Raw genomic sequence first — 12,615 nt, 5'->3', positions numbered from 1 at the left:
CAGGTGGGGAGCAAGGGTTTAAGCCCAGGTCCTTGCACGTGGAGCTGTGTGTGTTGAATTGGGTGGGCCACCACCTAACCCTCAGTTTCTTTTGATGCATTAGCAGAGAATGAAGGCTGGGCCTTGTGCATTCACAACAGTGCCAAAACCCTGGGGAGGGAGAGAGGGAGAGAGAGAGAGAGAGAGAGAGAGAGAGAGAGAGAGAAATGGAGAGAGAGAGAGAGATCACAGCACTGCGGGCCAACACCCATGGAACACCCCCCCCGACATACACACACACACTGTCAATGGTGCTGAGGGAGCTAGCAGCAGTGGGAAGGGCTCCTGGGCCTCCAGGCCCCTGTGTGAGGTGGCCGCCCTCTGTGCCACTGGCCTGTGCCATGCCCCGTCTGAAGCTCCATGCCCTGTGCTGTCCCCCCACCCAGCTCGTCCTCCCAGGACCTGTTGGGCCCCTGGGAGCCGCCCGGTCTGCAGTGTGCCTCTGACCACTTCAGCTCTCTGGGCAGCGTAGACAGCCTGGATCAGCTGTGCCCTCCTGGCCCGGCCCCGGGGCGCCTGTCGGCGGCCAAGTCCAGCGGCAGCATCGACCGGCTGGGCGTCCCGGGCAAGCGCGACTCTGCCTACGGCTCCTTCTCTGCCAGCTCGGGCACGCCGGACCTCAGCCTGCCCGGGGCCGACGCCTCGTCCACCGACAGCCTCCTCTGCAGGCTGGGCCTGTGGGACGGCGGCAGGCCCAGCCCCGAGGAGCGGCGGCTGGGCGGTGGGCACCCCCGGCCCCCCGCGGACGCCAGCCCCGAGCCACAGCTGCCCGCCCCGGCCCGCGCCAGCCTGGGGCCCGTGTGGCACGTGCCGGATAGGAAGCGAGCCCCCGCGTCGCCCCCGCCGCCCCCGCCGCCCCAGCGTAGTGACAGCTTCGCAGCCACTCGGCCCCGCGACAGGGAGCGCAGCACCCCGCCCTGTGAGCCCCTGAACACAGAAACGGGTCCAGTCCAGCACAGGGCTCCCCGGAGGCCAGAGGCACCCGAGTCCCCACGCTGGCCGTCCTCCGTGCCCGGGGCCTCGCTGCCCGGTTTGAACGCGCAGCACCAGCGCCAACCTGGTGACCAGGGCCCCTGGGAGACCGCTGCCCGGGCCACCCCCTGCGGCGACCTCCCCCGGGAAGGCAGCCCCCCCTGGATCAGGGGGCAGGGTGCCGCAGAGCAGAGGCCGGACGCCGGACTGCAGGGCGATGCCCACTGTGCGTCCCGGAGGCCTTGCCCACAGGGGCCCCCGAGCCCTGCCGGGTGCCCCGTCTCCTCACAGCGCCAGGACCCCCCTGAGCGGCCTCCAGGGGCCCCCCCGGGAGCCGAGGGCCTCGGGGGAGAGGGCGACCGGGCCCTGGACGCACAGGGTGCCTGCATCTGCCCACAGAGGACACCCCTGCTGCACCTGTTGGCTCAGGAGGGTCGGGGGCGGCTGGACCAGGGCCCCCCGAGAGGCGCAGACAGGCCCCCGGGGCTGCAGGACAAGCCGGGGAGACGCAGCGACCGCTTTGCGACCACCTTACGCCAGGAGGTGCAGCAGCGGCGGGCCCGGCTGCAGAAAAGCAGGAGCAGCGCCTCCCTGGCCTCGGACCCCGAGCCCGACACCACCCCTTGGGCCGTCCCGCCGCCCCAGGCTGCCTCCCCGGGCGCCAGCTACAAGGACCACCTGCAGGAGGCCCAGGCGCGAGTCCTCAGGGCCACCTCCTTCCGCCGCCGGGACCTGGACCCGGGCGCCCCAGGCGCCGTGCCCCGCCGCAGGGAGGTCGTCCTGGCCGGGGCCCCCGCGCCGCTCGTGCCCCGTGTGAGAGGCCGCAGACGCTTCACCGCTGAGCAGAAGCTACGGTCCTACTCGGAGCCCGAGAAGATGCACGAGGTGGGGCTCCCGGGGCCCGCGCACCCCCAGACCCACCCGCAACACGACGCCCCGGAGGAGGACGGCCTGGGCACGTTTGCCGACAGGTGGAAGTTCTTCGAGGAGACCAGCAGGGCCGCCCCCCGACGGCCGAGGCCGCCGCGGCAGGCGCCCAGGGGGTTGGTGGACAAACCGCGGCAGGCCGGACCCGACGGGACGGACCCCTGGGCCCACGGCCAAGCCCGATCCACCTGCTTCGCCGAGGACGGGCCCGGCGGCCGCGGCCACGGCCAGCACTGCAGACTGGGCACTTTCGCTGAGTACCAGGCCTCGTGGCGGGATCCCAGGAGAGCTCCGGAAGGCAGGGCCGCTGGGCGGTACCACTCTGCAGACGACATACTGGACCCGGGCCTGGACGCCCAGGAGAGGCCGAGGTACTTACACGAGAGGTCCCGTTCGTCCCCGTCCACCGACCTGCACGCCCAGGTGAGTACCGCCACCTGCAGCCCCCGCCAGGCACCCCGGCCCCTCTCAGCACCGCCCTCCCCGGCAGGTGGCCCGCCCGACACCCGCACCCAGGGGGTATGCCTAGTGCAGCTGTCGGACGGGCGCTGAGGGACAGAACCTTTGTGACAGTCCCGGGAGCCTGTCTTCAGGGCCACTTCTTGCTGTCATCAGCTTCTACTGACCTTGCGCTAGTAGCTGCCTCCCCTTCCTACCTGCCACGGAATAGGGGTGGCAGGGGGGCACTGCAGATAGAGGCAGAGATAAATTGAGGAGGGAAGCAGGCAGTTAAGCACACATAGTTCTAAGAGCAAGGACCTGCACAAGGATCCAAGTTCGAGGCCCTGCTCCCCACCTGCAGGGTGGGCGCTTCACAAGTGGCGAAGCAGGTCTGCAGGTGTCTCTCTCTGTCTCCCTCTCTGTCTCCCATCTCCTTTCAGTTTCTCTCTGTCCTAGCCAATAAAATGTAAAAAAGAATGGCCGCCAGAAGTAGTGGGTTCATAGTGCCAGCACCGAGCCCCAGCGGTAACCCTGGAGACAAAAAAAAAGAAAAAGAAAGAAAGAGAAATTGAGAGAGGAAGGGGAGATACTGAGAGAGACAAAGACACTTGGCAGTCCTGCCTCACTACTCTTGAAGCTTCCTCCTGCAGGTGGGGAGCAGGGGCTTGAACCCAGGTCCTTGTGCCCTGTAACGTGTGTGGTTTACCAGGTGTACCACCACCCAGCCCGTAGCTATTGAAATTTTTAAAAAATAAATATTTGAGGGAGCTGGGCGGTGGAGCAGCGGGTTAAGCACACGTGGCGCAAAGCTCAAGGACTGGCTAAAGGATCCCGGTTCGAGCCCCCGGCACCCCACCTGCAGAGGAGTCACTTCACAAGCGGTGAAGCAGGTCTGCAGGTGTCTGTCTTTCTCTCCACCTCTCTGTCTTCTCCTCCTCTCTCCATTTTTCTCTGTCCTATCCAACAACAACAACATCAATAACCACAATAATGTTAAACAACGAGGACAACAAAAGGGAAAATAAATAAATAAATAAAATGTTTAAAAAAAATATTTGTTTCTTTTGTATACAGACCGAAATAGAGACGGAAAGGGGGAGAGGAAGAAAGACCACGTTGCTTCACCATTCAGGAGCTACTTACTCCCCCCCCGCATTGTCCTTTTTCATTTTTTTAAATTATTTTTTAAATGTTTATGTATTTATTTATGTAATACAGAGAGAAAGGAAGGAAAGCCACAGGGGGAGAAAGAAAGACATCTGCAACCCTGCTTCACTGCTTGTGAAGCTTCCCCGCCTGTAGGTTGAAAAATGAGCTGGGGAGATGGCAAAGTGATTCTGCAAAAGACTTCCATGCCTGGTGCTCTGAGGTCCCAGGTTCAATCCCAAGCATCCCCATTAGCCAGAGCTCAGCAGGGCTCTGGTATCCCCCCTCCCCTCTCTCCTTCTTTCTTCCTACCCTCCTGATTTTTCTGTCTCTATCTAATAAACAAACAAATATAATATTTTTTATAAATATTTATTTACTCCCTTTTGTTGCCCTTGCAGTTTTATTGTTGTTGTTATTGATGTTGTCGTTGTTGGGTAGGACAGAGAGAAATGGGGAGAGGAGGGGAAGACAGAGAGGGAGAGAGAAAGATAGACACCTGCAGACCTGCTTCACCACCTGTGAAGGGACCCCCCTGCAGGTGGGGACTGGGAGCTTGAACCTAGGTCCTTGGGCATTGTGATGTGTGTGTTTAGTGTTTAGTTGGGAACACCATCTGTAATACTTTTTTGAAAGCTGTTCATATTGACTGCTTATTTTATCTAAATTTATTTGAGGTCTGATTTTTTGAAACTATTTATTTATTTTCCCTTTTTGTTGCCCTTGTTTTTTGTTGTGGTTATTATTGTTGTTGTCATTGATGTCATCGTCGTTGGATAGCACAGAGAGAAATGGAGAGAGGAGGGGAAGACAGAGAGGGAGAGAGAAAGGTAGACACCTGCAGACCTGCTTCATTGCCTGTGAGGGGACCTCCCTGCAGGTGGGGAGCCGGGGGCTCGAACCAGGATCCTTATGCTGGTCCTTGCGCTTTGTGCCACCTGTGCTTAACCCGCTGTGCTACCACCCAACTCCCACAATATATTTTATTTATTTATTTATTCCCTTTTGTTGCCCATGTTTTTTTTATTGTTGTAGCTATTATTGTTGTTATTGATGTTATCGTCGTTGTATAGGACAGAGAGAAATGGAGAGAAGGGGAAGACGGGGGGAGAGAAAGATAGACACCTGCAGCCCTGCTTCACTGCCTGTGAAGCGACTTCCCTGCAGGTGGGGAGCCGGGGGCTCGAACCAGGATCCTTATTCCAGTCCTTGCACTTTGCGCTCCGTGCACTTAACCCGCAGCACTACCGCCCAACTCCCCACAATATATATTTTTTAAAGTCTAGGGGGTGGTGGAGATAGCATGATGGTTATGCAAAAAGACTCATTCCTGAGACTCCAAAGTCCTAGATTCAATCCCATAAGCCAGAGATAAGCAGTGCTCTGATTTAAAAAAAAAAAAAAAATCCACTAGGGAGGGAGGCACCCATTTGAGTGGGTGGTTCAGTCCCAGCGAAGCCGTTGCAGTCTCCTGACAGCACCATGGCAGCCCTGTGCTGTATAAGCACGCGGTCTGCTGTGTGTCTTACAAGGCGGGAGCTCCGGCTGTGGGAGCCCTGCGTGTCCTGTAGATCATGTTTACTAGAGTGTAAGGGGAAATCGTTGGGATGCGTTCAACGGTTCCCTGTGCCCGGAGCAGGTGGCTTTAGGTGGAGGACAGACACCCCACAGAGGCAAACCCCCAGACCCCACCTTCAGGGGGAAAATTTCACAAGCAGTGAAGCAGGGCTGCAGGTGCCTCTCTGTCTCTCCCTCTCTTTCTTCTCCCCTTATGTCTTGGTTCCTCATTGTTTCTAGCTAATGAGGGCCAGGCTCACCCAGTTAGGGACAAGCAGAGTCGGGGTCCTGGGCTGCAGGAGAGTGGCATCCTGCCCAGAGGGTGCCAGTTGGGCGGGCCGTTGGGTGGCCAGTGCAGGAGGGGAGTGTGTGCAGACTAGAGGCTGAGTCATGGCCTTTGTAGCCCGGCTGCCGGCCCGGCCCACAGTGAGGGGTTCATAATGATAGGCGGCGTTTGGCAGGCACTGGGTGACTAGCTGTCTCTGTGCTGCCCTCGGCAGGACACATCCGTGGAGGCTCAGTGTCAAGTGGAGGACCCCGGCCAGCTTACCGGCACATTCCAGCCCGAGGACGGACGCCCTGAGGCCCGGTAGGTGGACTGGGGCGGGGGGTGCAGAGCAGGCTGCGTGGGACGAACGGCTCTTTGGTGGCTCACAGCCTGGGTGGTGTGGACGCGGACTTCTGCTCTGGGACCACACCCCAGGGCAGTGCAGTGGTCTTTGTCCACAGTCCTGGGCCACCAGCAAGACAGGGTGACAGAGAGAGCCGTGAAGGGGTAGCCTGCGTTGTAGGACTGCTCCGACGTGAAGCCAGTGATAGATGTGGGCTCCCTCCGCCTTCTGCCACAAGGAGACGGCGGGGAGTCAGCTCTGGCTCCTTTGAAACCAGGCTGACATAGGTTGGAGCCCTGCCCTCGCCTCTCCGTTAGGAAGCCGCTGTGATTGCCGTCACTCCAAGCCCAGGCCCGCCTTGGGGTTCAGGGTACCGGTGCCCCAAGCTACTGGCGGTCTGCAGCTCTTATGTTTCCCAGGCTCTGTACCGGGGAGCCCAAGACGAGAGGCTGGTTTGGTGGCATTGCGGGTGGGAGGTGGCATTCCGCGTATGCGAGAGTGGGAAGCTGCTGGCATTCCTGAACCGTCTGGCCAGCCCAGGGAGGCTGGTGGGCACACGCCTACAGGGCCCAGCCATCTGTGCCACCACCACCCCCCAGCATTCTGGCTGTGGACTTGGCACAGCATGGACAAGCCGCCGTCCACTCTTGATTGCAAAGCCCCCTGCCACGCCGTGCATCTGAGCGGCTCTGGGGAGGGGTATGGCTGCCCCCCTTGTCTGTACTCCCTGCCTCTGCTTGCACAGCTGGAGATCCTTGATTGATTTGTTATTGGATAGAGACCGAGAGAAATTGAGGCGGGAGAGACAGAGACATACCTGCAGCCCTGCTTCACCACTTGTGAAGCTTCCCCCCCCTGCAGGTGGGGACCAAGGGCTTGAACCTGGATCCTTGCGCACTGTAGCGTGTGCACTTAACGAGGTGTGTCACTGCCTGGCCCTCCCTGCCTCTGCTTTCACACGGGCCGTGGGCACTCATTGATTCCACAGAAGACTCAGTGCCTGCTAGAATGCAGCAACCACAGGGGTGTGTGTGTGTGTGTGTGTGTGTGTGTGTGTGTGTGTGTGTGTGTGTGTAAGCCAGTGGCTGCCAAGAGCATCGAGGTCAAGGGGTGGGGCCCTACGCCTGCCTCCTCCTTCACGGCCTTGTCTGCCAGCAGCCAGCCGAGCCAATCCGAAGAAATTAATTCCAGAAGCTTTCTGCTTGGGAGCTCCTAACCTAGCAATTTTCAGAACCGACAAGTGTGCGTTCGAAGCAGTGGTGAAGCTTGGGCGAAAAAGCTGGGCGAGGGACCTTTCCTGAAGGAAGCCGTCAGCACTTTGCAGAATTGTGCCGTCCAGCCTGAGAAGCCGGTCTTACTGAGGCCTGTCGCCTTTGCTTGCGAGGGAAGTGCCGCCCTGCCCGACAGTCAGAGCTCACTCCACAGCGAGTACAGGGCTTCCCCCATCAAGGCCTGTGCTCCATCTCAGCTTATACCTGCAGCTCGGTGTTATTCTGGCCTCCCCTCCCCTCCCCTCCCCTCCCCTCCCCTTCCTCCCCTCCTTTCTCCTCTCCTCTCTTCTCCTCTCTCTCCTCTCTCTCTTCTCCTCTCCTCTGAAATAAACCTTTTTTTAAAAAGGCAAATGACTTTAAAAAAATCATAAAAGGGGCTGGCCAGTGGCCCACCCAGTTGATCACACATGTCATGTGCAAAGACCCAGGTTCAAGCCCCTGGTCCCCACCTGCAAGGGGAAAGCTTCATGAGTGGTGAAGCTGCAGGTGTCTCTCTGTCTATATGTATGTGTGTCTATATATATATTCCCCTTCTTGATTTATGGATATCTCTATCAAATAAATATAATTTCAAAAGTTCATGGGAGTTAGGCGGTAGCACAGCGGGTTAAGCACACATGGCGTAAAGCACAAGGACCAGCATAAGGATCCTGGTTCGAGCCCCCGGCTCCCCACCTGCAGGGGAGTCGCTTCCCAGGCGGTGAAGCAGGTCTGCAGGTGTCTGTCTTTCTCTCCCCCTCTCTGTCTTCCCCATCTTTCTCCGTTTCTCTCTGTCCTATCCAACAACGACAGATATCAGTAACAACAATAATAACAACAACAACAAAAACACAAAAGGGGCAACAAAAGGGAAAATAAATAAATATTTTTTAAAAGTTCATTTCCCATAGACTCCACTTTGCAGCTGGCCTTAATCAATGAAGGTTTGGAGTTTGAGATGGGAATAGAACAGAGTTCTGTGAGGGCCTTCTCTGATGCCTCTCAAATGTCTTCAAAAGTTGAGAGTACAAAGCCTTGTTCCCAGTGAGGATTTATCCTGCCTGGCAAAGCTGGGGGTGTGTTTTCTATCTGGGAGACACCCCAGGCAGCTGCCTCCCAGCAGCCCTGTCTGTCCCTTCCTCACTGAGCGTTATCTGACTGCCCACTAGGTTCCAAGTCCACCCAGCAGGCCAGGGGCCCTTGCCCGAGCCCGGTGGAGAAAGCTACGAGTCTTCTGCGGTTTCCCAGAGGCCATGGAGAAGTGCGCTGTGGTGCCCGGGGCCTCAGAGAAACAGTTCAGTCCCAGCCAAGCCGTTCCAGCCTCCTGACAGCACCGTGGCAGCCCTGTGCTGTGTAAGCACACGGTCTGCTGTGTGTCTTGCAAGGCAGGAGCCCCAGCTATGGGAGTCCTGTGTGTCCTGTAGATCATGTTTACTACAGTGTCAGCTGAGGTCAAGAACAAACACCTCATCACAGACCCCTGCGAGCGTCAACCCGGCTTTGATCTAGCACGTTATGATTGGGCCCTCCTCAATCGCTATGGAACAGGCCATGGCCGGTGTGCCGCTATGTTCCATCGCTGGGGAGCCAGAGATGACCCGAACTGCCCCTGCGGCTCCAGACAGACTATGACCCACATAGTCAACGACTGCCACCTCTCCAGATTCAAAGGAGGTCTCGAAACTTGACATCAGGCTCAACCTGACGCTGTTGACTGGCTACGGAAGAAGGGCAAACGCTAGAAGAAGAAGGGGAAATGGTTGGGATGCGTTCAAAGGTTCACCCAGAGCAGGTGGCTTCAGGTGGAGGAGAGACACCCCACAGAGGCAAGGCTGTGCTGGTGGCCAGGAGATGTTTGCCAGGAAGGAAAAACGGGGGCTCAGGAAACATCTTGAACGAATGGGTGGGTGCCTGTTCTGGGGTTCTGTGGCGCTGTTCGCACACCTCCCTCAGTCTCCTAGGGATACTGGAACCCCGAGCTTATGAACTCTTAAGTGTCTGAGTGTCTGAAAATGGCGTGCGTCTGGCTCACAGGAGGGCCGGACTGCTTCAGGCCGTCACCTTTTTGGCTTTGAGGGACTGCTGGCGCTCTGTGTCCGGCTCTGTCTCCAGCGCCTCGATGCACACCTGTGCGTTCTAGCACCTCATCTGCTTGGCAGAGTGAGAGTGCCCCGAGAAGCCTGGAGCATCTTAGATGCCTCTAAGATGCGTAGCTCTTGCGCTAGTAAACACACATGCACAGAGAGAGGGCACCCCCGTTGAAAGCCCAGGCATCACGGACATGCTGTCTCCTGACAAATCACTCCGGGGGGGGGGGGGTGTGAGGGGCGGGAAGCTCCTTTTGTTTCTAACCTTCATTTTAATGAAAGACCAGAGCCATGCACAGCTCTGGCTGATGGTGGTGTTGGGGATGGAACTTGAGACCTCAGAGCCTCAGGCAAGAGAGTCTGTTTACAGAATTATTGTTATTTCCCCAGAGCTCTAGCTGATGGTGGTGCTGAGGGTGGAACCTGGGACCTCAGAGCCTCAGGCAGGAGAGTCTGTCTACAGAATTATTATTATTTCCCCAGAGCCCTGCTGAGCTCTGGCTGCTGGTGGTGCTGGGGATAGAATTGGGGACCTTGGGGAGTCCTGGGTCTTTAGCACAGCAGGTTAAGTGCAGGTGGCGCAAAGCACAAGGACCGGCATAAGGATCCCGGTTCGAGCCCCGGCTCCCCACCTGCAGGGGAGTCGCTTCCCAGGCGGTGAAGCAGGTCTGCAGGTGTCTATCTTTCTCTCCTCCTCTCTGTCTTCCCCTCCTCTCTCCATTTCTCTCTGTCCTATCCAACAGTGACAACAACAATAATAACTACAACAATAAAACAACAAGGGCAACAAAGGGAATAAATAAAAAAAAAAAATTGGGGACCCTGGAGTGTCGTTTCTAGGCAGAGTGAATGCAGGGCATGTGTGAGACCCCGAGCTCAGTCCCTGACACCACTTAACAGCTGGCAGCCCAGGTACTCCTGCACCTTGCTGTGGTGTCTCTCCTCTCCCTCCTCTACCCTCTCTCTTGGCAGTCATTGTGACTCCATATCCCGGAGGTCTTGATAATCTTGTAGCCACAAGCACCGTGCTTCAGGTCAGGCAAGGGAGGGGGGGTTGGGTTCCAGCTGTGAATTCTGAAGAGGTGGATAGAGGTGCATTGAGATCCCTGTATGGGGGGTAAGGGGCTTTCTGCGGGCCGGCTGCAGTGTGGGGGCGGGGGAAGGGGCAACAGAGATTGTGAATGAGGACCACTGTGCAGTGAGGGATAGGGTGGGCAGGGTCGCCCTGCCCCTGAGGGGGGTGGGGGCACACAGCCAAACTTCCGGAAACACTTGGCTAGTTGTTTGGTGGGACTGCATTCCTGCCTGGTATATAAGAGATCCAGGAATCCTGGGTGGGGGGGAGGAGGGGGCGGCCAGGGGCTCTGGAGTCAGGCCGGAACCTGCTTGAGCTTGCCTGGGACAAGCTGGAAATGCCGGTGCTCCTTGCTGCTGGCTGGCGCCCTGGGGGCTGTGGGGGCTGCAGCAGCCCTGCAGGAAAGCACCCCAGCTTGGCTGGTGGGCTTGCCAGCCAGGAAGGGGCTGGCTGCTCGCCCCGACCCCCTCCCTCCTCTCCCTCCCCTTCCAGTGCAGCTGTGTGCCGTCAGCTGACAGAGGAGCACAAAGGAAGGGTTGGGAGCTGAAACCCCTACACACAGCAGTCAGCCAGGGGTCTGCAAACAGCCTCCTGGTTTATTGTTCTTCGAGGATGAAAGTCGGCTCTGGTCGGAGGCTGCAGATCTGGATTCGGGGTGCAGGGGTGTCTGCGGGCTCGCGCCTGCGCGCACAGGGGGACACGTGGTTCCTGCAGCCCCCGCCTGGGCAGCTGCCGAGGTGCCTGGCAGCCCAAGGTGCCCAGCCCCAGGGTGGGCTGCAGACCCCGTGCCCCCCATCCCCGGCGGGGAGGCTGGCAGGAGGACACGGGCTCTGTGGTGAGGCCTGCCTTTCTCATCTGCCCTGACAAGGAAGGGGGCGTCTCGTGGTGCAGGGAGTGATCGCACAGAGAGGAGACCGTGAGTCAGCCCCACGCCGGAGGAGGGGAGGACAGCAGTGAGGTGAGGCAGGTGTGGGGCTGCGGCAGGAGGGGGGGGGCCTGCGGGAGAATCCACACCCACTGTGAGTCACTGCCTTGAGGACCCTGGGAACCACAGAATGGGGCCACACTGTGCCTTCCCTCTGCTGTTTTTGTGACAGTGGCGGGGGTGGGGTGGGGTGGGGGGCTTGTCCTTTCTTCCCGACGGTGCCAGTCCCACATGCCTTTTGGGAGTCCTGAGTGCTTCGATGAGGGAAAGAGGTTCTTACCTGGGGAGGTGGCTGTAAATGCACAAGGTGCCTTTGCTTGGCACATGGGTGTGGTGTGTGTGTCTATGTAGGGAAGCTGCTATTTCCGAGGGCAGTACTGCGGCGCTGTAGCTGGAAGGTGAAAGTCGGGCGTCCAGAGAGCTCCGGCTGGCAGTGCTGGACCCGCGGCTGCTGGAGGCTGGCACATAGTGACCTCGGGCTGGCACTTCCTTTCCTTGCCAGAGAGGACCTGGCAGAGCGTGATCCCTCAGGACGCTCCGTGGCACTTGCAGGCATGGATTTCCGTGGGTGGTAGACGGAGGGACCTCTGGATGCTGTTGTCACACCCCGGGGAGCAGTTCGTTATCTTACAGACTGCCCTCTGATCACACACCGCCTGTGCATACTCTCGCTCTCGGAGCCCTTGGGGGACACTTTGCAGGGGTGACGCTGACCTAGATGCTTACAGCTGCTAGAAAGAGTGGTCCAGGCTGCACCGGGCTGTGCTCTGCCTTACCGGTGGTGCCAGGAACTGAACTGGGGACCTCGGAGCAACAGGCGTGAAAGTCTTTTTGCTTAATCACTGTGCCACCCTTCCTCCCCACCCACACCCCATGCCTTTAAAAAAAAATTTTTTCTTTATTTATTTGGTTAGAGACAGCCAGAAATTGAGAGAGACAGACAGCTGTAACACTGCTTCACCACTCGGAAAGCTTTCCCCCCACAGATGGGGACCTGGAGAGGGCTTGAACCTGGATTCTTGTGCACTGTAACATGTGTGCTCAACCAGGTGTGAGCTTCCCTTTTGACTTTTTGGAGGCAGGGGGTTGCTGTTTGATGTGACCTGTGTAGTGTACCTACTGTCCCTGGGCCCCGATCTCTCTCTCTCTCTCTCTCTCTCTCTCTCTAACACACACACACACACACACACACACACACACCTGAGGCTTCCAAGGCTGGGCCCAGATACATACACACACACACACACACAAACACACACACACATCCAAGGCTGGGCCCAGATACACACACACACAGAGACACACACACATCCAAGGCTGGGCCCAGATACACACACACAGACACACACACATCCAAGGCTGGGCCCAGATACACACACACACACACACACACACATCCAAGGCTGGGCCCAGATACACACACATACACACACACACACACACACACACCCGAGGCTTCCAAGGCTGGGCCCAGATACATACACACACACACACACATCCAAGGCTGGGCCCAGATACACACACACACACACACACACAGAGGCACACACACACACACATCCAAGGCTGGGCCCAGATACACACA

General features: G+C 58.1%; 1 protein-coding gene across 1 annotated transcript in view; it reads left to right on the top strand.

The window, feature by feature from the left end:
• Positions 1-12,615, top strand: part of SHROOM2 (shroom family member 2) — a 94,291-nt gene that overhangs the window by 64,809 nt on the left and 16,867 nt on the right. The window contains exons 4-7 of the mRNA XM_060182692.1: positions 426-2,361; positions 5,583-5,672; positions 6,011-6,241; positions 7,033-7,143. Coding sequence (XP_060038675.1) covers positions 426-2,361; positions 5,583-5,672; positions 6,011-6,241; positions 7,033-7,143 — 2,368 coding nt within the window. The remainder of the gene's footprint in view (positions 1-425; positions 2,362-5,582; positions 5,673-6,010; positions 6,242-7,032; positions 7,144-12,615) is intronic.

This window comes from Erinaceus europaeus, chromosome X (genome assembly GCF_950295315.1).
Source record: "Erinaceus europaeus chromosome X, mEriEur2.1, whole genome shotgun sequence".
In the NCBI taxonomy this organism is placed as follows: domain Eukaryota; kingdom Metazoa; phylum Chordata; class Mammalia; order Eulipotyphla; family Erinaceidae; genus Erinaceus; species Erinaceus europaeus.
Note: the sequence above shows the minus strand (reverse complement) of the source record. Positions and strands in the feature narration are given on the sequence as shown.